The 26,392-nt window shown below is 43.0% G+C and overlaps 1 protein-coding gene across 2 annotated transcripts in view; it reads left to right on the forward strand.

The window, feature by feature from the left end:
* Positions 1–26,392, forward strand: part of hecw1b (HECT, C2 and WW domain containing E3 ubiquitin protein ligase 1b) — a 451,931-nt gene that overhangs the window by 307,943 nt on the left and 117,596 nt on the right. For both annotated transcript variants that reach the window (XM_055656760.1, XM_055656770.1), the window contains one exon: positions 25,986–26,136. In XM_055656760.1, coding sequence (XP_055512735.1) covers positions 25,986–26,136 — 151 coding nt within the window. The remainder of the gene's footprint in view (positions 1–25,985; positions 26,137–26,392) is intronic.

Genomic DNA, 26,392 nt, shown 5'->3' on the forward strand with positions numbered 1-26,392 from the left:
AGCTATTTACAATATATATTAATGATCTGGATGAGGGAATTGAAGGCAATATCTCCAAGTTTGCGGATGACGCTAAGCTGGGGGGCAGTGTTAGCTGTGAGGAGGATGCTAGGAGACTGCAAGGTGACTTGGATAGGCTGGGTGAGTGGGCAAATGTTTGGCAGATGCAGTATAATGTGGATAAATGTGAGGTTATCCATTTTGGTGGCAAAAACAGGAAAGCAGACTATTATCTAAATGGCGGCCGACTAGGAAAAGGGGAGATGCAGCGAGACCTGGGTGTCATGGTACACCAGTCATTAAAAGTAGGCATGCAGGTGCAGCAGGCAGTGAAGAAAGCGAATGGTATGTTAGCTTTCATAGCGAAAGGATTTGAGTATAGGAGCAGGAAGGTTCTACTGCAGTTGTACAGGGTCTTGGTGAGACCACACCTGGAGTATTGCGTACAGTTTTGGTCTCCAAATCTGAGGACATTATTGCCATAGAGGGAGTGCAGAGAAGGTTCACCAGACTGATTCCTGGGATGTCAGGACTGTCTTATGAAGAAAGACTGGATACACTTGGTTTATACTCTCTAGAATTTAGGAGATTGAGAGGGGATCTTATAGAAACTTACAAAATTCCTAAGGGGTTGGACAGACTACATGCAGGAAGATTGCTCCCGATGTTGGGGAAGTCCAGGACAAGGGGTCACAGCTTAAGGATAAGGGGGAAATCCTTTAAAACCGAGATGAGAAGAACCTTTTTCACACAAAGAGTGGTGAATCTCTGGAACTCTCTGCCGCAGAGGGTAGTCGAGGCCAGTTCATTGGCTATATTTAAGAGGGAGTTAGATGTGGCCCTTGTGGCTAAGGGGATCAGAGGGTATGGAGAGAAGGCAGATATGGGATACTGAGTTGGATGATCAGCCATGATCATATTGAATGGCGGTGCAGGCTCGAAGGGCCGAATGGCCTACTCCTGCACCTAATTTCTATGTTTCTATGTTTCTATTATTTTCCAACGATCAATAGATTTACGATCAGTTCCTGTGGATTGGAGGATAGCTAATGCTATCCCACTTTTCAAGAAAGGAGCGAGAGAGAAAACGGAGAATTACAGACCAGTTAGCCTGACTTTGGTGGTGTGAAAGATGCTGGAGTCAATTATTAAAGATGTAATAATGGGGCATTTGGATAGCAGTAAAAGGATTAGTCCAAGTCAACATGGATTTATGATTTTACAATGCATTTAAGCCTCTCCCATTTTTATGAGATGAATTCCTGGAATATGTAGGAAGTTTATTGTAACCTAGTGGTACTTGCCTTAACGATGGATGATATATCACTTGCTTGCAATTGTTTTCAGTTGTGTGGAGAGACCTGTATATTGAAAATGCGTTTTGCCTCTAATATGTCAATTTACCTTAAATGTAGAAGAGCTTATTAAAATCTTCTTACAAAGACCATTAAGTATTTTCTATCTATCCTCTTTTGGACCCAAGGCATAGCAGAGCTGCCAACTCTCACGAAGAGGTAAGGGAGGGAGAGATGGAAGGGAGGGAGGGAGAGGGAAGGGAGGGAGATCGCGAAGAGAGGGGGAGAGAGAGAGAGAGAGAGAGAGAGGGGAGAGAGAGTGAGGGGGAGAGAGAGAGAGAGAGAGAGAGGGGAGAAGGGGGGGAGAGAGGGAGGAGGGAGGGAGAAAGGGGAAAGGGGGAGGGGGGGGGACAGGGGGGACAAGGGAGAAGGGGACAGGGGAAGGGGGACAGGGAGAAAAGGGGGAGAGGGAGAGTGGAACGATAGCACATTATAACGCGCAGCCGTCCCATTCCGACCAAAGATTATAGAGCAGAGCTCCACTAGTATCTTTGATTGCGGCCGCCGCCACCGAACCCCCCGACCCACCATTGCACCCAAAGATGATAGAGCAGAGTTATATAATATTTGATTGCACCCTTCTTCACGGCGGGCTTGTGATCTTTGCTTGTGATGTCTTGTATGTATGTGAGTGTTGTTTGCTATGTCCCTATGTTCGAGGAATATAATGGGTAACAGCCGCCCATTCTCGGACTTGAATCTGAGCTCGAAAAATCTCCTGGTCACTGGACCTAATGTGTCCGCGGGCCATATTGTGGAGACTAATCCCTTACAAAACAAAACCAAAAACGTACAGAAGTGTTAAAATTGTCTTTATTATTGTGGTGAGTAAAGAACTATTAAAAATAAGTCTAATAACTTTCTAATGTACCGACAAACCCAGTTTCCCAATGGCCGTTGATGGGAGAACAGAAAATATAATTTTCACGACAGAATAGCGACTGAAAATAATAAAAATATTTTCTCACCTTCCTTTTTTATTGGGGAACCTAAAGAATGACAGGTTGGGTCGTTTAGATTTACGATTAGAATACTTGATAGCAGAGCAGTGAGATGAAATTTAGATCAGGACGCCATGACAGTGTGGGGGAAGCCCAATAAATGCCTCGAAAAATGGCGTCGACGATCACACACGTCATACTACGCGTTTTTCGAGGAGTGGTCTATCTTGCCCTTCTAGGATCTTTGATCTGCAGTTCCTTCTTAAAATCTTCTTATATTCCACTCTGTTCCCGCATCTCAATAGCAGTTACGTTGTTTCCCTTCTTAGTTTCTCTGTAGCTTCCCTTTGGTTCTTGCTCCATTATCTCCTTCTCTGTCTTCATGAAGGGCATTCCCTGCTCCAATGACCCAGCTGGTTACAATTAAAGCACGCACCTGATGCTACTGCTTTATCGACTTTAAAATCTCTCTCTGGGGAACTATGGGGCTGTCTATCATCTTTCCTTGATTCGGGAGTATTCTTCATTAACTTCATCCTTATACAATTTCCAGTCATTATTGTGATGGTATGTCTAATTTCTTTACCTTGATACATTATTTTGATTGGTCCAGGGATAGGGGTCAGGCAATTTTGTCCATTGATTTTGGATAGACTGGCTAATCAGGACTGTGAAAATGGATTGGTCTGAGAAAAAGGTGTAAGTCTTCTCTGTCCCTGATTTCCTGGCCAGCTCACTCTCTGCTCTCTCTGATTTCTGAAATCTCTTTGATCCCTCTGATCTCCGAAGTCTCTATGATCTCGAGAGTCTCTTCTCTGACCCCCCTCCTTCACTTCGTCCCCTGGTCGAACATGCCCTACTCCCATGTCCTGTCCCACCACAAATATAGCATTGGTCTGGTCCCAGTATTTTATTTCTTCTCCAATTCGGTCTCGGGGAAATTGGCTCTAAAGCAGGCATATCATCATAAAAGTGATCTGGATATTCTGGTACCCTTGTCTAATCTTTCATTCCATACTTCGCTATTGTTTTAGGACTCCACAGATTGTCAGACTTTGGCGCCTCCTTCTTAATTATATATTCTGTTTTCAGAATAGCAGATTGAACGGCAGAGTAGAAGATGGGCCGAATGGCCTAATTCAGCTCCTATCACTTATGTTCTTCTGAAATCAGACAAGGCCACGAGGAATATAAAACATGGAAGAAAGAACTCAAGAGAGAAATTAGAAGGGCCAAAGGGACCCCAAAATGGCTTTGGTGAATCTGGTTAAAAATGTACATTAAAAACAAGAGGGTAACCGGGAGGGTATAAAGGAGGGAGTCAGGGGATTTGTGAATAACTAAACGAGTACTTTGGATCTGTTTTCACCAAGGAGAAGCATATGGAGGACAATTAGATCAGTGTGGAGAATACTAATATGTAAGGGCAGTTTGAGATTAAAAAGTAAGAGGTGTTGGGGCTCTTGAAGAGCATTAAGGTGAATAAATCCCCAGGACCTCATGAAATATATTGCAGATTATTAAGAGATGAAATTGCCAGAGCCTTGATGAACATCTTTACGTCTTCTCTCACCACTGGGGAATAGCTAATATTATTCTTTTGCTTAAGAAGGGAAGTAGAGAGAATCCAGGAAATTATAGGCGGGTAAGCTTCACATCAGTGGTTGGGAAGCTATTGGGGCGGATTCTTCGAGATTTATTCCCAATTAAATGAGATGGGTTATCAGTGACTTGATTGTATGGATTTCTGATAAAGACAGAGGGGTGTGGTGGAAGGTCAATATTCAGGCTGAGGGTCTGTAACCAGTGAAGTTCCACAGGGATCTGTGCTGTGACTGCTGCTGTCTGTAATATATATATAAATAACTTGGATAGGTTGGTTAGCAGGCTTGCTGATGACACCGAGATTAAGGAGGTTGTGGACTGTGAGGAAGGCTGTCAAAGTATACAGCAGGATTTAGGTCAGCTGCAAAAATGGATGGAGAAAAGGCAGGTGGAGTTTAATCCAAACAAATGTGGGGTGAATCTGGTATCATTTAACGATTGGTATTATCATTTAAGAAATCATATATCATATATATCATTTAAGAATTGGTATCATTTAAAAATAAATTGGATAGGCATATGGATGAGAAGGGAATGGAGGGTTATGGTATGAGTGCAGGCAGGTGGGACTAAGGGGAAAAAAAGTTGTTCGGCACGGACTTGTAGGGCCGAGATGGCCTGTTTCCGTGCTGTAATTGTTATATGGTTATATGGGTGTTGCACTTTGGCGGGTCGAATGTGAGTATATGCAATTAATGGCATGACCCTTAACAGCTTTGATATTCAGAGGAATATCGGGGTCCACAACTCCCTGAAAGTGGCAACACAAGTAGATAGATTGGTAAAGAAGGCATATGATTTGCTTACCTTCTTATATAACTGCTACATAATCTCCCAAATGCTTATACTTAATAGTCTGACTGATGAAGGCCAATGTGCCAAAAGCCTGTTTGACCGCCCTATCCACCTGTGATGCCACTTTCAACAAACTATATACCTGTACTCCTAGATCCCTCTGCTCTACAACACTCCCCAGTAGCTGCTTGCAGTGTAGCTGCTTGCTAGTTGCTGCTGCTGGTGCCGACGATGGCTGCCACGGTGTACTGCTCTTTGCTGTTTTGTATGTGTTTGTTCGTTTGTGTCGTCTGTGAAAACCCTACAAAGATTACTTTCACGAGAGAGGTACTCATAAACATCGGACATACGGTAACTCCAAACATCATTCCGGATTTTTCTCACTCGCTGGATTATTTGGACATACTCGTTGGCAGGGCTGTGGCTGCGTTCAAGGTCTTGAGATGGAGGAGGACCCGTGGGAAGCGCTCTGGAGCACTCATCCGACTCCGGCGACGAGGATCACACACACCACTCCCAAGCATATTCCTGGCAAACATACATTCTCTCAATAACAAAGTGGAAGAACTACAACTCTGTCAAATGTCTGCTCTCCCAACCTAGAATCGTCTTTATAAACTGCAAACCCTTCTACTCTCCGAGGGAATTTTACTCCTTTATTCTCGCTGGAGTTTACATTCCCCCCATGACGGCGTACGTGAGGCGCAAACGCAACTCACTGACCAGGTAATGAGGGTAGAGCGTGACTTCGCGGGCTCCATGGTCATTGGTGTTGGGAACTTTAACAAAGCTAACCTCAGCCGTGACCTTCCAAAGTACAGACTTCATGTTACCTGGCCACTGGAGGGGAGAGAACACTTGACCACTGTTACACGTCAATCAAGAACGCATATCGCTCTGTTCCCCAGGTGAGTGTGGGTCTCTCTGATCATTGCATAGTTCACCTTATTCCGATCTGCAGGCAGAAATTAAAATCTCCTAAACCGGTAGTCAGAACAACGAAAAGGTGAACAAGCAAGGGCATTGAGAACCTATAATCCTGCTTTGACTGCACGGATAGGAATGTGTTCAGGGAAGCAACCACAAGCCTCGATGAGTATACGGTCACTGCTTCATCATATGTCAGCTTTTGTGAGGACAGTTGCATTCCAACTAGGACCCGGACCTGGTTCAACAACAACAAAGCCCTGGTTTACTACGGAACTCAGACAGCTCTGACAGTCTAAAGAGGAGGCCTACAGGAGCAGGGATGCGGACCTCTACAGGCAGGCCAAGTACAAGCAGAGAAGATGAATCAGAGCTGCCAAGGAAAGGTATTCTGAGAAGTTGAGGAGCAGGTTCTCAGCCTCTTCTTCAGTTTGGAAGGGCTTGCAAGAAATCACCAGCTACAAGAGGAAAGCCCCCCGCTCTTTGGACAATCGTCAGCTGACCAATGACCTGGATGAGTTCTACTGCAGATTTGTCAAGCAGAAACATAACCCTGGTAACCCCTCACCCCTCCCTAACAAACATAGCCAGATCCCAGTCTGCAAAGAATGGACCCTTCTGCACCCACTCCTCCCCATTCACCACTTCACACCTACTTAAAGCAAGACTCCAGTCTGAAAAGGTTACACAAAAAAGCTGGAGAAACTCAGCGGGTGCAGCAGCATCTATGGAGCGAAGGAAATAGGCAACGTTTCGGGCCGAAACCCTTCTTCAGTCTGAATTCAGTCTGAAGAAGGGTTTCGGCCCGAAACGTTGCCTATTTCCTTCGCTCCATAGATGCTGCTGCACCCGCTGAGTTTCTCCAGCTTTTTTGTTTAACCTTCGATTCCCCAGCATCTGCAGTTCCTTCTTAAACACTTCCAGTCTGAAAAGACTGGACCCTTTCCCACCCACTCCTCTCCAATCACCACTTCACACCCAATTACACACACCCTCCGTGCTGCACAACATAATTTCTTCATCATCAACAATAAAAATAGAGGAGGTGGAGAGACTTTTCAGAAGACAGAAAAGCCGGAAATCTCCAGGACCGGACAATATTTCCCCCTCTACTCTCAAGCTCTGTGCCGAACAACTGGCACTGGCCTACAGAGACATTTTCAACCAGTCCCTGCAAACCTGCACTGTCCCTGCCTGCTTCAAAGTCTCCACTATTGTCCCTGTACCCAAAAAGGCAAGGATTACTGGTCTTATGGACTACAGGCGTGTCGCCTTCACCTCTGTAGTCATGAAGACCCTTGAAAGGCTTGTGCTGGCCAAGCTGAAAAATATCACAATCCCCTGCTGGACCCTCTGCAGTTTGGGCCAATAGATCTGTGGATGACGCAGTCAACCTGAGCCTGCGCTTAATCCTCCAGCACCTAGACCGCCAGCGGAACCTATGCGAGGATTTTGTTTGTTGATTTTAGCTCTGCATTCAACACCATTGTGCCAGAGCTACTACACTCCAAGATTTCTGAGTTGACTGTGCCTGAACCCCTCTGTCTGTGGATCACCAACTTCCTGACAGATAGGAAGCAGCATGTGAGGCTGGGAAAGCACATCACAACGCAAACGCTCAGCATAGGAGCACCGCAAGGCTGCGTACTCTCCCCTCTCCCCTACTCTCTCTACACCCATGACTGCACCTCCACTCACTCCTCTGTCAAGCTTCTCATTTTTGCGGACGACACAACCCTGATTGGACTCATCTAGGATGTGGAGGAATCTGCCTACAGACATGAAGTTATGTCTTCCTACACTGTGAACCCCACTATTGCACTCTACCTGAAATGTTATGGAGTCAGATCTTGCTGCCTGTACCCGCTGTCCACTTTCTCCATTCCCTTAAACTACTGGATCAAGGAGATCAATCGTGTTTAAGAAGGAACTGCAGATGCTGGAAAATCGAAGGTACACAAAAAAGCTGGAGAAATTCAGCGGGTGCAGCAGCATCTATGGAGCGAAGGAAATAGGCCAGATTCCTATTTCCTATGAAGGACCTATTTCCTTTGCTCCATGGATGCTGCACCCGCTGAGTTTCTCCAGCTTTTTTGTATACCAAGGAGATCACTCTAACTGCCACAGAAGTTAATGGCAGAGCTTTGAACAACATAATAGAGTGATGTGTATGGTCCAGAACAAGTCCGATGTAAGCATGGAAAGTAAGCATGCAGGACAGGTACAACTGGCAGCGAAGAAAGCAAATGACATGTTGGCCTTCATAACAAGAGAAGTTGAGTATCGCAGCAAAGAGGTCCTTCTGCAGTTGTACAGGGCCCAAGTGAGACCACACCTGGAGTATTGTGTGCAGTTTTGGTCCCCTAATTTGAGGAAGGACATTCTTGCTATTGAGGGAGTGCAGCGTAGGTTCACAAGGTTAATTCCCGAGATGGTGGGACTGTCATATGCTGAGAGAATGGAGCGGCTGGGTTTGTATACACTGGAATTTAGAAGGGGATCTTATTGAAACATATATAAGATTATTAAGGGTTAGGACATGCTGGGGGCAGGAAACATGTTCCTGATGTTGGGGGAGTCCAGAACCAGGGGCCACAGTTTAAGAATAAGGGGTAAGCCATTTAGAACGGAGACAAGGAAACACTTTTTCTCACAGAGAGTTGTAAGTCTGTGGAATTCTCTGCTTCAGAGCGCGGTGGAGGCCGGATCTCTGGATACTTTCAAGAGAGGGCTACATAGGGCTCTTAAAGATAGCAGAGTCAGGGGATATGGGGAGAAGGCAGGAACGGGATACTGATTGGGGTTGATCAGCCATGATCACATTGAATGGCGGTGCTGGCTCGAAGGGCCGAATGGCCTACTCCTGCACCTATTGTCTATTAATAATAAAACTCTTTTGCAAGCTTCTAATTAATGATATTCTTCATCCTGTGGGTGACCTTTTCATGGCGACTCTTTGCATACTTTGTGTATTTTTTTTTCAAAAAAAGGATTTCACTGTGACGTCATATGTGATAATAAAATGTAATTTATCATTCATTCATTCTCACAGGGAAGTTAGAAGGTGTTGAAGAGAAGGCAAAACTAAAAAATATTTAGCAGTTCTGCCAGCTTTCTTGGGCAGAGAAACAGTGTTAATGTTTCAAGTCAAACACCTTCCTTCAAAACTGAAAGTTGGAGATTTACTATCTGTACCAATAAATGAATAGATCTACCTTGCTCAAAAGTAAAGTCTTCCAAGGTTGCCTGCTGTAATCGACCCCTTTGGAGGTAACAAGCCAACATAATGAAATACCTCAGAGATGTCCACATTTCTGAAATTGGCTGCCTATTTCACTGTGGCATTGCTGGAGATCAATTTTTTTTGACTTTAAGGACTTTATTATCTTTCTTGGCTGAAAATGTATTCTCATAAAAGAAGGCCCATTTGTTTGGGATAGGGGTACTGGTAAGGAAGGGAGCTCTTTACTTCCCCTTTAATTTACGTGGAAAAGGTTTATGGGCTTTTGGAGTCACGTTGTACCCTTGATCCATACCATTTCCAATGTAGCTGCTACTTTCCATATTTTAGTGAGGGATTAATACATTTATGGACACAAAGGATCAGGGATTTAGCAATTGAGCAGCAAAGTGGATTAGCTACTATTGTATTCAATTGCAAGGCAAACATATAGCCAACTCTTGCATCTCTCTCTTATCTATTACTGATATTCAATCTTACAGAGGAAATCACTATAAATTATGAAACATATCAAATGATTCATTTTTTAACATTGATCCAAAACAATAAAAAATAATTTAACCTAATTATAAATTTTAATCACAGACTGATATGCAGAACTGCTTATCAATTCGGCATTTTATTTTGAAGTTGTCTGCACATATCCTTTTGATTCTCATTTGCTGGGATATTTGAGAACAATACATTCCATAAGCATCTTCATCAGGGATGAGTGGGAGTTCTTTTGAATTTACAACCCACCCATTTTAATCAGTTCTTTTCATACGACGGAAACACCATTAAGAATTATTTTTTGAAGTATCAATTGACTGTTGTCAAATGTTCATGTTTGATATCAATGCCAACTTAAAAGAATTAGCAGTGAGAGCATTATGCTATGCTTTTTGCCCCCTTAATTTACCAAGCCATTAATTGCTTGCAATGACTCAAACACAGTGCCTTTTCAGCTAACATTGTTTTGTGTTTTTGAAGAAGAAAATTAACATTAAGAAAAAATGAATGGTTAAAATTCATGTCAGTGACAACAGTGGAAAACTAAATGTTCTGTAGCTTTCAACAGTGTTTTGGGGCAAACATTGCTCACTGAAACAAGTATATGGATATTAACCAGTAAATCTAATGAGAGTGTGAGATCCAAGGAAATGTGAGGTTATCCACTTTGGAAGGAAGAATGAAAAAGTAAAGTATGTTTTAAACAGAGCAAGTCTACAGCTTGCAGTATTGAGGGATCTGGTGTCCTGGTACATAATGCAAAAGGTTACCGGCAGAAACAGGATGAAATTAAGAAAACTAATGCAAGATTGGCACTTGTTACAAGGGGTATAGAGTATGAAGGTGAAATAGTTTTGATGCAACTTCACAGGATGCTGGTGTAACTGCACCAGGTATTATGTGCTATTTTAGTCTCTACGTTATAAGAAGCGTGTGTTTGCATTGAGGGCAATGCAGAGAAGGTCCACTAGATGATAATGGATGAAACAGTTAACATATAAAAAGCAGTAGAACAGGTTAGCTTGTACTCATTGGAGCACAAAAGAATGAAGAATACCAGATTCGGAAGTCGGGCAGCATTTGTAGAAACGGAAGCAGAGTTAATGTTTCAAGTCCAGGATGAAGGTTCTTCGAAACATTAACTGTTTCTCTTTTCACAGATGCCACCTATGCATTTTTTGTTTATTCCAGATTGCCAGCATCTGCAGATTTTGATTTTTGAGGAGGTCAGATTCAGATTCAGATTCAGATTCAGATTCAATTTTAATTGTCATTGTCAGTGTACAGTACAGAGACAACGAAATGCATTTAGCATCTCCCTTGAAGAGCGACATAGCAAACGATTTGAATAAAAAATAAATAATAAGTGTCCGGGGGGGGGGGTGATTGGCAGTCACCGAGGTACGTTGTTTAGTAGAGTGACAGCCGCCGGAAAGAAGCTGTTCCTCGACCTGCTGGTTCGGCAACGGAGAGACCTGTAGCGCCTCCCGGATGGTAGGAGGGTAAACAGTCCATGGTTGGGGTGAAAGCAGTCCTTGGCGATGCTGAGCGCCCTCCGCAGACAGCGCTTGCTTTGGACAGTCTCAATGGAGGGGAGCGTGAGGAACCGGTGATGCGTTGGGCAATTTTCACCACCCTCTGCAGTGCCTTCCGGTCGGAGACAGAGCAGTTGCCATACCATACTGTGATGCAGTTGGTAAGGATGCTCTCGATGGTGCAGCGGTAGAAGTTCACCAGGATCTGAGGAGACAGATGGACCTTCTTCAGTCTCCTCAGGAAGAAGAGACGCTGATGAGCCTTCTTGATCAGAGTAGGGGTATTGTGGGTCCAAGAGAGGTCATCGGAGATGTTGACTCCCAGGAACCTGAAGCTAGAAACACGTTCCACCTCCGTCCCCTCAACTACGTGCCGCCTGTGGACTTCCTGAAGTCTACATGAGCTCCTTGGTCTCTCTGGAGTTAAAAAAGGTTCTTCTCAGCGCTCCATGCTGCTAAGTGCTGGACCTCCTCCCTGTAGGCCAGCTCATCGTTGTTGCTGATGAGGCCAATCACCGTTGTATCATCTGCATACTTGTTGATGGTGTTAGTACCATGTACAGGTGTGCAGTCATAGGTGAAGAGGGATTAGAGGAGGGGGCTCAGCACACAGCCCCAGGAACGCCGGTGTTCAGAATGAAGAGGTGTGCTTGTCTAACCTCACAGACTGGGGTCCTGTTGGTTAGATCTTCCAAATTCTTGCAGAGGTAGGGGTCGATGCCCAGGTTACCGAGTTTGGTGATCAGTTTTGATGGAATAATGGTGTTGAATGCTGAGCTGTAATCGATGAACAGCATTCTTACATAAGTGTCTCTGTTGTCAAGGTGGGAGAGGGCGGAGTGAAGTGCCGTTGAGATGGCATCCTCCGTACTCCTGTTCTTGCGGTAGGCAAACTGATAGGGATCCAGTGTGGGGGTAGGCAGCTTTTGAGGTGTGCCAGGACCAGCCTCTCGAAGCACTTGGTGATGATGGGGGTAAGTGCAACTGGGCGGAAGTCGTTGAGGCTTGCCGCAGTATACTCAAATGGCACGATGGAGGTTTGACAGGATGGATGCTGAGAGAATGATTCCCTCAATTAGATCTCTTGAACCCATAGGTATAGTATTAGAATAAGTGGATGCAAGATTAGATGGAGATGATGATGGCTTTTTCTCTCACAGGGTTGTGAATGGAGAGAAAGCAGGAAAGTGATATTGAGCCAAGATTGTATCAGCCATATTAAAGAAATAGGCTAAAGATGCCAATTGGTCTTCTCCAGCTCTTGTAACTTATGTTCTTATATTCCTTTGTTCATTCAATCTAAAACACGGGAATAAAAACAGTAGGTTTTAATACTGTTCACTTTCATTTTAAACCTCTTTGGTCTTGATTTGTATCCAATTCACGATATTCATTGAGCTGCAGAAATCACATCCTGTGTTGCCGACACAATGTCAACCAATGATATCTCAATTCTATGTTCAGTTTCATTAAATTCTGTTGGATCAGTGAAGTCAGACAGGTTTCCAATTTGAACAGTTTAAAGAGTTTCTATCACTGAAAATTTTCCCAGCTTTATAAACTGTGACCAATGCCCAAAACAAGAGTGCCAATGTGTTTCCTTGTTAGTTAGATATTTAAGAGGACTCAAACATTCACATTTCATATTAGTATTTTAAAGGAAACATTTTAAGGAGTTCGCAATCACTGTTTACATACGGCCATTTTGCTTAAATGAAAATCCTACAAAGAGAAATGGGATGAATTCCACATTTACATTCATTGAGGGATGAAGACTGACAAGGTCATGTTCTCATGGAGTTGTATGTATTTACTTGAGTGGGTAGCAGGATATTGACTCTAATCTGCCTAGACACAAGCAGTTATCATACCCAACTGTCCACATGTGCTGGCCCTCCACACCCAAGAGGTATCTATCAAGCTGTAGGGAGGCTTCAGTGGTAGGTAGGTCAATGACCAGAATGCCCAGGCAACATTTGATTAGAGACACGGGTGTTGTAATCTCCCATTCTGTCAAATCGTATCAACGCATTACTGTGTTTATAAATGTTTTTTTTATATATGTGCTGGAAAATAATTAAGAAATAATTTAAAATGTCAAAATAAAGCAAAATAAGTTTTTAAAAAGAGATTACTTTTTTATTCATTCAAGGGATGGGACTTCGCAGGCTGTGCCAGCATTTAATAGCACACTCCTAATTGAACCATTGCAAACTTTAAGGTGTGTGTGTACATATATAATGATGTTCGGGGGGGGGGGGGGGGGGGGGGGGGGGGGGAGAGTTCTAGGATTTCAACCAGAAACAGTGAAGAATGAGCAATATATTTCCAATTACTGTTGGTGTGTGGCTTGGACGCCAACTTCCAGATGGTTGTGTTCCTATGCTTTAGCTGCCTTTGTCCTTCCAGATCTAAAGGCTGTGGGTTGAAAGTGCTAATTAAGGCATCTTGGTGAGTTGCTGAAGTGCATCCAATAGAAACATAAAAAATAGGTGCAGGAATAGGTCATTCTGCCCTTCGAACCAGCACCACAATTCAATATGATTATGGCTGATCATCCAACATCAGTACCACGTTCCTGCTTTCTCCCCATATGCTTTGACTCCATTAGTCCTAAGATCTATATCTAACTCTCTCTTGAATACAACATATACAGTAGATGTTAAACCTGCAACTACTATGTGTTGAGTGAATGGTTGTGGATGGGGTGTTACATCTTGTATGGTGTTGAGTTTCTTGAACTGTATTGAACTGTATTCATCAAGGCGAATGCAATAAATACATAAATAAACTAATCCTACTTCTTTCTTCCCCTCTGAGTTTCAAGGCAGTGAGGGTGAAAAGTCCCTAAAGTTTGTCCACGATAATTTATGAGAAATGCCTGCTTCTGGAGCCATTGCTGAATCTGATTCTCAGGAAGAGAGATATAATGTGCATCACGATTCAGTAGCAAAACACTGAGTTGATCATAACGGGATTTAGGTTAGCTGTAAAAATGAAGGAGAAATAGAGTCATGGCACATAAACTGGCCTTTCAGCCCACCATGTCAACACTGACAATCAAGTGCCCATCTGTACTAATCCCATTCAACACTATTTGGTCCATAGTCTTCTATAGGTTGGCAATTGAAATACTTGTCTAGCCACTTTTTAAATGTCCTGCGAGTCACTGCCTGTAGTCATCTTCTTGGATGGTGCATCCAAACTGCAGCCAACTTCTGTGTGAAAAAAATAATTCTTCCTCTGGTTTAGAAATCTCTGTGAGCCAGAGGGGAAAAGATTACTATTGTCTACTCGATCTGTGCCTATCATAATTTTGTATTGGATTGATTTATTATTCTCACATGTACCTAGATACACTGTAAATCGTGTCTTCTGTGCTATCTAGACACATCATTCCATACAGGAGTACATCAAATAATGCAACAGAGAATGTAAAACATTGAGTGCAAAATATTATGCTACAGCTGCAGAGAAAGTACGGATGAAAAAAAAAGCGCAAAGGTTGCAACAAAGTAGATTTGAAGATCAGGAAATTCTTCCTATAGCTGCAAATTTTGGGACCTGTGGATTTGTACACCTCTATCCCATGGCCCCTCAGCCTTTGCTAAATAGAAAATAAATCAACTCAACCACTTCTCTCTTCGTATCTCTACAACATCGTCATGAATCTCCTTTTCACCCTCTCCAGAGGAATAACTGCCCATCAACAGCACAGCCCTCCCTCCATCAAACATCTACATAAGGCGCTGCAACAAGCAGGTGGTATCCATCATCAAGGATCCCAGGTCATACACTCTTCCCACTGCTACCATCAGGGCAGCAGGTACTGAGGCTGGATGTCCCACACCACCTGGTCCAGGAACACAACTTTCCTACAACTATCAGATTCTTGAACCAACCACTACAACACTACTTGACACCAAATCACTACAGTCCATGCCTTACACTATTATACACTTGTTTCTTTTCTAATTTATGTTTTTGCACTAATGTTTTTGCACAGTCTTCTTTCTTTTAGAAATATTAAGTATAATATATGTATAATTTGTTTTTGTGTGTTGTCTGAGTCTATATGCCTGCGATACTGCTACAAGCAATGGTCGTCATTGTACCTGTACCTCACTGTACTTGTCCTTGACTCGACTTTCTGTATTGTGGCAACCAACACTGCACACATTATTTTATAGCAACAATGTTTTATAAATCTGTACCATTACTTCCCTGTCCTTATATTCTGTGCAACAGCTAATGAAGTATAGCATTTGGTACCAACTTCTTTCCCACCCTATCCAACAGTGCTGCCACCTTCAGGGATCTTTGGACGTACAGTGAAGCAAGATAGAGCGCCTGTCCCACTTATGCGATCTTGGCTCGCAAATTACGCGACACCTCGTGGTCGCTTGAGGTGTACGGGCACCGTATGGCCGCACGGGGCCGGTCCCAATTAGAAGCACGGAGGGGGATGGAGTTGTGCGGGGCTGGTCCTGACATTGCGCGGGGCTCCGAAATTCCTGCAGTGACCAAAATCTTTGCGCGCCAACGGCCTGTCGGCCCGCGTACGCACGCAGGCGCATTGCGGTCATTAGCAGCGTCTTGACATCGTACGCAGCGTCTTGACGGTGTACGCCTAGCGCGTGGCGTTACGTGATGACGTCACTGCCCGGCGTGGCGTTGCGTGATGACATCACCGCCCGACGTCGTGCAACGCCCAAATTAAGTCGGCCCGCCTCCTGCCCAGCTGATTTGTAAGCATGAGGGCTGCTGCTAACAGAAGTCTCTGTTGCTGTTGCAGCAATGCAGTCTGCATCTCTTCCATGATGATCATGGAATTGCAGCCAGCAACCGCCCCTTTTATGCGTAAATGACGTCACGCGCGAACTTAGCGCGAACATAGTGCGACCTCCACCTAACGGTTGTTCGCGCCAAACGCACGCAATCGCATGCAAGTGGGACAGGCCCTTAAGGCTCTCAATGTCAGGTTACAAACACCAACAAGAACTCAGCTAACTATAAAAGAATATGTGTGGAAGTGAACAGTAAAACAAGACATAAAACACAGAGAAAGTGTGAGAATACTTTAACTACCAACATAAATAGGATAAAAAAATGAAAATGACAGAAAAGCACTGCAGATCAGGTAGCATCTGTGGAAATAGGAACAGGTAATGTTTAATGGCTGTTGCCAGGCGACTGGAGAAACAGGCACTCCCTGACTTTCATATGGGTTAGGTCGAACAGCCACTTGTCTAAATCGGATGTTATGTATGTCATGGTGCACGCATAAATGTACTATTTGTTGCCGAGATCACAAAGACATCAGTGGGCTTAAAGAATTGCTTATGCAAGTTTGAGTTTACGTAAGTTGGGGAGTGCCTGTACAGTAAATGTCAATTCCTTTTTCAAAAAATTGAATTTTTGGCAGTAAGAGGATTTTAGAAAGGCACACAGACATGCAGGGAATGTAGGAATCACATGTAGCTAGATGGGCTAGTTTATGTTGGATCCATGTTCAGTGCAGTTATCATAGGTCTATGGTTCTCTTCATGTGCTGTACTGTTCTATGCTTCTTAAGAAGACATGTGGTTAAGGCGAGAGGAAGTATTTTAAAGAGGGTTTGCAGTGGAGTTTTTTACACAGAAAGTGATTGATATATGGAAGAAACAGCCGGAGGAAGACATAGAAACATAGAAACATAGAAAATAGGTGCAGGAGTAGGCCATTCGGCCCTTCGAGCCTGCACCACCATTCAATATGACCATGGCTGATCATCCAACTCAGTATTCTGTACCTGCCTTCTCTCCATACTCCACACGCCACATCTAACTCCCTCTTAAATACAAAGTGCCTCAACTACCTTCTGATATATGGAAGAAACAGCCGGAGGAAGACATAGAAACATAGAAACATAGAAAATAGGTGCAGGAGTAGGCCATTCGGCCCTTCGAGCCTGCACCACCATTCAATATGACCATGGCTGATCATCCAACTCAGTATTCTGTACCTGCCTTCTCTCCATACTCCACACGCCACATCTAACTCCCTCTTAAATACAGCCAATGAACTGGCCTCAACTACCTTCTGTGGGAGAGAATTCCAGAGATTCACCACTCTGTGTAAAAAAAACGTTTTCCTCATCTCGGTCCTAAAAGGTTTCCCCCTTATCCTTAAACTGTGACCCCTAGTTCTGGACTTCCCCAACATCGGGAACAATCTTCCTGCATCTAGCCTGTCCAACCTTTTAAGAAATTTGTAAGTTTCTATAAGATCCCCCCTCAATCTTCTAAATTCTAGCGAGTACAAACCGAGTTTATCCAGTCTTTCTTCATATGAAAGTCCTGACATCCCAGGAATCAGTCTGGTGAACCTTCTCTGTACTCCCTCTATGGCAAGAATGTCTTTCCTCAGATTAGGAGAGACGCAATACTCCAAAACTGTACGCAATACTCCAGGTCCTATACTCCACCAAATGGCCACATGTTCTCACCAAGACCCTGTACTTATCACTGCCCAACTGCAGTATAACCTCCCAGGCGTTGCATTTCCTGGCCCTAATGGATTCAGCTACGGAAGACCTTTTGGTAAAACCCTTTTGCTATGAATGCTAACATACCATTTGCCTTCTTCACTGTCATCCCTGAGACTGTTATTAAACGATAGCCCGAATGTGAAACTTTTGCATGCCTACTTTTTAACCATTCAAAATGATAATTGGTTTACCTTTGTGGCACCATGTACACACCCAGGTCTCCTTTGCATTTCCCCCTTGGTGCCCCTAATCGGCTTTGTGCACAAGGGAACCAAGCTAATGTTTGTCCATTCAGCACTTTCTCTATAATTCATCTACTTTTGCTATGAAAAATACCTGTTTGAAAAGCCCGGCCACCAAAGTGGATAACCTCTACTTTCACATTTTATTCCACACATTATGGGGGTGCAATTGGCATCTACAAACCTCTCCATGCTGTCCCTTGGTTTTGCCCACTCACCCAGCCTATCCAAGTCACCTTGGCAGCTTCTTGAGATTTCAATACACGAGCCCTAGCATCCAGAGAATCCTCACACATAGAGATAACAACTGCCTATGTGCCCAGCTTCGTGTCATATGGCCCTATTCTGTGGCCGCAAACTTGGAGATGTTTGCATTATTCCGACGCATCAAATCATTAACTATATATCGTAAATAGCTGGGATAATCCATATGTTATATATAAACTGAGCCTTGCGGTTCCCCGGTTGGGGCACTAAATCAAAACAGTTTACCTGCCATTGATGAGTTTTCAGCAGAACATACCCGTTTACTCCTACTCTTTGACAGAGTCATATAGCATGGAAACAGTCCAACTTGCCACGCCAACCAAGATGCCCCACTGGTGGTGTTGGAAACAGATACACTCAGATATAATCACTATGTTTAAGAGAATTTAGTTAGACATGACCCGGCAAGGCATAAAATGATACAGGTACCTAATGTGGATCATATTAAATGCGTGCAGGCTCGAAGGGCCGAAATGACTCCTGCACCTAATTTCTATTTGGAGTAGTGTCCAAATCAGTTTTGGTACCCCACACCCTGCTGAAGAAGGGACCCGTTTACTCCTACTCTTTGACCGAGTCAAGCCTGGTCCAACTGTGCCATGTTGTTAAGCTGGAAAGAGTGCTGAAAAGATTTATGAGGATGTTGCCAGGACATGAAAGCCTGAGCTATATGTAGAGACTGGATAGGCTAGGACTATATTCCTTGGCGTGCAGGAGGATGTGGGGTGATCTTATAGTGATGTAGGAATAGATAAGAAATGTACACTTACCTAAAGTGGTAGAATCAAGCATCAGAGGATATATAGGTTTAAGGTGAGAGGAGAAATATTTTTCACACACAGGGTGTTGGGTATTTGGAATGAGATGCTGTAGCAGGTAGTTGAGGCAGGTACTATAACAACATTTAAAAGATATTTGTACAGATATGGATAAGAAAGGCTTAGAGAGATATGGGCCAAACACACAATTACAGGCAGGTGGGACTTGAGTAGATGGGTCATTTTGGTCAGCATGGGCAAATTGGGCTGAAGGGTCTGTTTGTGTGCTGTTAGACTCAATTACTGTAAAAGGGATTAGAGGGATTAGGTGTAGTGTAGATGGGCAAAATAGTTTGCATGGATATGGTGGACTGAATAACCTATTTCCACACTGTACCACTGTAAGATCTCAACATGGGACTACACAGCGTGTAATTCATTAACAAGTCATTGATAGATCACCGGAAGTGTCAATTTAAGTTTGCAAAAACCCACACTTTATAGAATCGATATTCTCTCTCATCTTGTTACCTCATAGACATATAGAGTTTCAAACAACTCAGTATCTTCTTAATCATATTACTTATCTCTTAATCCCTCTAATCTCTTTCCCCTCATTAAAGAACAGACATGTGAACTCACAATCCAACATCAAGTTGTACTTATTATATTAACTTAACTATTGAAAATGTTCAAATGTGCATTTTAGAGGAGGAAAACAGTAAGCTAGATAAACAGAAAAGATAGCAAGCAATTAAGACTTAGAATGACAATAGGTGCAGGAGTAGGCCATTCGGCCCTTCATCACCGCCATTCAATGTGATCATGGCTGATCATCCACAATCAGTACCTCATTCCTGCCTTCTGTGGTGAGTGATTTCAGCCAGATTTTACTGAAATAAAGGATTAGGAATTTGACACATTAACTCTATTTCTCTCTCATAGATGTTGCCTAATTTGATGAAATAGGAACGTAGATGGGCAATGCAGTTTGATTCTTTAATTAATTTACAGGAATTCAATATGCCGGAAAGGTCAGTATTTATTGCCCATCCCTAATTGACTCTGAGAAGGTATTACTGAACCAGCCTCTTGATCCGCTGCAGTCCTGATAAAAACCAATCTGCTGGGGATGCCAGCTTGTCGAGCAGCATCTGTTGGGGGAAAGGAATGGTTGATATTTCAGGTCAAGACCCGGCATCAGGACTTGAGTGGAGAATGAAGATAAGTAGTATAAAGAGGTTATCTTCCTTTCGATACAGTGTCCCAAACTGAGATATTGGCAATTTGTGTCCCCCCCCCCCCCCCCCTCCATAGATGCTATTCAACCTGCTGAGTTCCCTCCAGAAGTATTTATTTTGTTTCTGTTCCAGTATCGGCAGTTTCTTGAGTCTCCTTCTAGTATAGTTATTTCTGCATTGCTTTTAAGTAGCGAGTTCCAGTGTTCAGACCCAGTGACAAAAGGATGAGAAGCACCCTGACTTGGAATAAAGGGGAGGCCATTTAAGACTTGGGTGAGAAAACACTTTTTCACCCAGAGAGTTATGAATTTGTGGAATTCCATGCCACAGAGGGCAGTGGGGCCAAATCACTGGATGGATTTAAGAAAGAGTTAGCTCTAGGGGCTAGTGGAATCAAGGGATATGGGGAGAAGGCAGGCACGGGTTATTGATTGGGGACAATCAGCCATGATCACAATGAATGGCAGTGCTGGCTCGAAGGGATGAATGGCCTCCTCCTGCACCTATTTTCTATGTTTCTATGAAATAACTCAGAATGAGCAAATTATTTCCAAGTCAGGATGATACATGTCTTGGAAGAGAACTTGCATATGGTGATATTCCAGTGCACCTACTTCCCCCCCATTCTACTTAATGCTGGAGGTTGCCGGTTTTGAAGGGGTTATCAGAGTAGCCAGGGGGTAATACTTTTTTGTGAATGGTACACATTGATGTTGCTGCTTTCTGGTGGTGAAGAGATGAATATCTAGGCTGGTTGATGAGGTGGCAGTCAAGCAGTCTGCTGTGCTTTTCCAGTGCTGTATGCAGCTCCATTCATCTTGGCAAGTGGAGAGTATTCCATCATATGCCTGTATTGTGTCTGGCTGAAAGGCTTTGATGTGTGATAATATGAATTACTCATCACAGCTTTCCCAGTCTCTGATCCGTTCTTGTAGTCACAATTTTTATATGACTGCTCTGGCTGAGTATCTGATCAATCATTTCAGACAGTGATCAGATTATCATTCAAACCTTTAACATTTGGTTTACAGTTCTCTCTCATCACTCTTGAGCCAAGTATTAAATGTAACTACAGAAAGATATGTTGCCTTCTTGCTTCTGCAGCAGGAAAACAGTTTCAAATGCATTCCATTAATTAATTGGCCTCATTATCGAGTATGTTCTGCTAATCCACCCTATGTGAATATTAAAATGTCTCATTGCCACCAGCTGTTATTGCTATATGCATGTCTAGAGGTGTGAGTCTGTGTTGTGTGTATATAATGGCATACACTAAAAATCCAGATGCTGTCAGAATCATTTTCCATCTCTGCATTCATTGAACCTTTCCAACCCTTTTTGTTACCAAAAGATCAGTTGTAACTTATCTCTAAGACCATCTTTGCAATTTGTCACAGATTCTTGTATAACTCATGAATCTACAGGTGGAATTACAATTGGTATGTGTTACCATAAGGAAATAGTTACAGTTCTTCTAATGCCTTAGGTATGCGCAAGAAATCTGCAATCCTTAACACAACATACCACTGAGCCCAGATGAGATCACCATCATAAACCTTCTTCACTGTACACTTTCACGAAAATCCCCTGGAACCTAATAAATGTACTAGAAGCATAATTTTATAAAATAAAAATATGTGAGAAATTGCCAAAAGTAATATAATATACCAAAGGCCTGATCTGTAAGAACCCTGTGGGAGATATTCTTAAACTCATGCCTTCTGTTATTACTCCATGCCATCACATAATACTCCATTTACTAAATTACTGGTCCATTTCATCTCCAATATTAACTATGTAAATTCTGCTCTGACAGAATTTTACGGTGCTGCAACTTGAACAAAAAATGAAAGTTAGGAGTTTGTGTGAGTGCAATTCATTGCTAGCACTTACTTCATTCTTCAACAAAATTTATTTCTTCAATTGCCACCATTTCAGAGGTTTCTGAGATTGACATGTGCTGGAGAGATTTCTTCAACCTGTACCTATAGTAAATGTATAATTCCTCTTACCAATTTTCACTGCGACACAAAATGAGCCAATTTTTATGCCACATTGCATGAAATTTCTTTGTCATCTTTACAATTTTATGATGATACTAGACCAAGTGCAGACCCGTTGGGTCTGTTCCCGCAAAGCACGGTTGCAAGGGTAGGGGGTGGCCTGACATCATCAGGCAACGCCACGTGCTAGGCGTACGCCGTCAAGACGCTACGTACGACGTCGAGACGCTGCGTACAACGTCGAGACGCTGCATATGCCCTCAATGCGCCTGTGGGCCAACAGGCCGTTGACACGCGGGATTTTCGGACAGTGCAAGCCTGCGAGCCGCCAGCGAGGACGGCAAAAAGCAGCAGGGGAAGAGCCGATCTTTGGCTTCGGTCAGCGTGAAAATATGACATACACACAAACACACACACACACACACACACACACACACACGCACACACACACACAGAGTTTTAATAGTATACTAGTCCAAGTGCAGACCCATTGGGTCTGCTCCCCCAACGCAGCCGTTCCCTACCCGTAGCCCCCACGAGAGACGTGGTCCTCCAACTCAAGCCGTTCTTGAACATAAGATTCCAGCACTCAGCAGTGCGGGTGTTTTTAAATGGTGTCTTTGAGGCGAGAGGCGGGCGCCAGCAGCCGTTATGGTTGCTGGCCAGCAGGAGGCGACGATTTTATTAAAAATGTGTCCATAAACACGACAAAATTTAATCAGGAGTGGATACTTGGATAAAAAAGTGATCTCGGCGTTTCTGTGGCGTAGGGGGGGCAGGGGGGGAGATAGGATTTATTGTTATTTCACATGATCCCATCTATTTTTCTCCTCAAAACGATTGAAAGGAATGTTGATAATCAGTATTTAATAGGTAATGTTTAATCTTGGATATGATTTTACTATACTGTCCGTGTTTAATTTAGTTTAGAGCATGGATACAGACCATTCGGCCCACCATGTCAATGCTAACCATCGATCACCCATTCACACCAGTTCTATGTTATTGACACTTTCTCATCCACTCCCTATGCATAACCGGCAATTTTTACAGACGCCAATTAACCTACAAACTAGCCGTCTTTATAATGTGGGAGGAAATCGCAGCACATGGGGGAAATCGATGTGGTCACATACGGACAGCACCGAGGTCAGAATCAAATCTGGGTCTTTGGTGCTGCCTGCTACATGCTGCCACTGAACCTCCCAAGCAGCCTTCTTGGAATGCGTGAAGTTACAATATTTCTGCATTAGACGCTCAATGAGCACCACCCAGAGAGGCTGCTTCCTATACAAAAGCTTCTTGCCCTGGATTATCTCTGTCCCTTCTGTTACTCACTAGTCGCTTTGAGTTCAAGTTCTTCTGCAGGGTAAATTACTCTTCATTTGTTCCAAATCGCCAGCTTCTGATCTGGAGCCCAGTGTGAATAATGTTGTCATTGCTCCAGTCTTCTATTTGCTTTGAAATTAATTATGAACGTCTGGTTCTTGCGTCAGCATCTGAAAAGAAAGCGGAAACATGTTTATAATCCATTATTGCATTTCACAGCTTTTTGAGCATAGTGAGAATGAGAGCCCAGATCCTTTCTAGTTAACCTGCTCTGCAAATTTAGAGAATGTGACATGACTTATCCAGCATGGCCTTTGCTCTTTGTCAAATTAATAATTTGATAGTTGATGAAGGTCAGCATAATTTATTCATAGTTCTCAGAGCTACAAAGTATTTCTACTCTTCCACTCTTATTGTGGACCCTGTTTCACAGCACATTCTGTTTCCATTATCACTTTCTATATAAACTGAGCATTCACAGTTTAAAGCTGCAAGATCTTTTTTTTAATCAGTGTTTTGACTAGAACATCACTGTACAATTACATGCGTGTCAGTAATGAACTAAGCATGATTTGCAGGATTTAAAATCTCAACTATCATCACCGGCTGCATTTAATCCTCAGTTCAATTTACTTAAATCCTTTCAATGCATCTTAAATCATAGCATTTTTCCATAATAAGAAATTACAAAAATTGCAGGGTCACTGGCAGAGGTATTTATAATGTTAGCCACAGGTGAGTTATCGGAAGACTGGTGGTTGGCTGATAGCAACATAGAAACATTGAAAATAGGTGCAAGAGTAGGCCATTCGAGCCAACACAGCCATTTAATATGATCATGACTGATCACCCTGTTCCAGCTTTTTCCTAGTCTGCCTTTATTTGAAAGGGCAGCAAAGAAACGCCGGGAACTACAGGCCAGTGAGTCTAAAATCAATGTTGGATATTTCACTGGAAGGGATTCTGAGAGCCAAGATCTATCTGCATGTAGAAAAGCAAGGACTGCATGGTGTTGTGCGTGGGAAATCATGTCTCACCAATTTGATTGAGTGTTTAAAGAGATGTCCAAGAGGGTTGGTGAAGGCTGGGTGGTGGACATTGTCCATATGGACTTTAGCAAGGCCTTTGACGAAGTCCCTCATAGTAAGCTGGCCCAGAAGGTTAGATCTCATGGGATGCAAGGTAAGCTAATCTACTGGCCACCCAATTGCCGGTGGTAGGTAAGAGGGTGTTAGTGAAGGGTTTTTTAGAGTGGACTGCTGGCATGTGCTACAGAAATTGGTACTGGTTCCACTGTTGTTTGTGAACATTAATTATTTGGATGAGAATATAATTGGCTTATTTAGTCAGTTTGCAGATGACAGCAAAATTAGTGAAGAATGTGAAGAATGCAAAAGACAAACAACAAAACAACCAAACAAATTATAAACACAATCATAACACACATATTCTTTTACATAATAAGATTACTTAAGATTACAACGGAATCGGGAACAACTGGAAATGTGAAGCAAGGAATGGCAGATGGACTTTAACTAAATGAAGTGCGATGTATTGCATTTTGGTAAGTTTAACAGGGAAAGAAATTAAACAGCAAATAGAACAGAGTGACCAGCGGGTACTAGTAGATAGTTCCCTGAAAATGGCACCACAGATAAACAGGGTGATGAAAAGGGCATTTGGCTGCCTGCCTTCAATGGTCATGACCGGGTGTACAGGAATTGAGATGGACACAAAATGCTGGAGTAACTTACCGGGACAGGCAGCATCTCTGGAGAGAAGGAATGGGTAAGGTTTCGGGTCGGGAACCTTCTTCAGACCCGAAACGTCACCCATTCCTCTCTCCAGAGATACTGCCTGTCCCACTGAGTTACACAAGCATTTTGTGTCTACCTTGCAGTTAAGGTGTATGGCCACATTCCTTTTTCCAAGGATGGAGAGTCTCAAACTAGGGAGCATAGTTGATAGGGGAAAGATTTAAAAGGGACATCTTGATGCAGAGTAAGTCAAACATCAAGAGTCAAACATTTTATTGTCATATGTACCAAGCGGAAGAATTAATTTCTTCTTGCAACAAGAATTGCAGTGAGGTTCAATGGCTTGAATGTGTACTTTGTTATTCATTTATGGAAATTTGGACCTCATCGGCAAGACCGCCATTTAATGCCCATCTCTGATTATCCTTCAGAACGTGGTGTTAGGTGATCTTCTTGAACATCTGTATTGTGTTTTGATTTTATCAATCCTGGCATTCTGATCAGCCTCTCCCATAATGATCAATTCTCCTATGCTACATCTACTACTGTTCAACACCACATAGCAAAGAAAGGGGGTGCAGAACTAAATCAATCTGAAGTGCACAGGAGGGCAGATAGAGTTATTTTGCTAATGTTTCTTGGCCCCATCTTTGGAGTAATGGTCTATTTAAAATATTTCTGCATGTACGAAATAGTATTTATTCCTGTCCAGGCTGAGATCATTTTTAATCAGTCACATTTTAACACTGAGAAAGTTATTTATTGACGTGTTAAAATAACAGCAAATGGAAAATATTGGTTCATTAGAATTGTATCTCTCCCATTGGAAATGCTCCTTCCCTTGTAACAGTAAAGTGTCTTCTATAAAATGACCGATTTTTATGACATTCTGGTTTTGTTTCTCCATGAAATTTAATTTCTTTGATTTCCAAACTTGGAAGCTAAGAATAATTCTTGTTAAATTCCAGACTGGGAAGCACGAATTGATAGTCATGGGAGAGTTTTTTACGTGGATCATGTGAATCGTACAACAACGTGGCAACGACCGACAACAGCCGCGACGCTCGATGGTTTGCGCCGGTCCAGCTCCATCCAGCAAATGGAACAACTTAACCGACGGTATGTGATGCATTTAGATGGAGCATCGATCGCTCCTCAACGTTTGTCAGGTGGGAGAAAGGACCAGAATATACTTTGTTCTTTTTGAGTAGTTGTTGTGTGTGTGTGTGTGTGTGTGTGTGTGTGTGTGTGTGTGTGTGTGTGTGTGTGTGTGTGTGTGTGTGTGTGTGTGTGTGTGTGTGTGTGTGTGTGTGTGTGCGCGCATATTGGTGCGTGTGTTTATTGGTGTGTGTGTATCTGTGTGTGTGTCTGTGTA

This window comes from Leucoraja erinacea, chromosome 2 (genome assembly GCF_028641065.1).
Source record: "Leucoraja erinacea ecotype New England chromosome 2, Leri_hhj_1, whole genome shotgun sequence".
Taxonomy (NCBI): Eukaryota; Metazoa; Chordata; class Chondrichthyes; order Rajiformes; family Rajidae; genus Leucoraja; species Leucoraja erinaceus.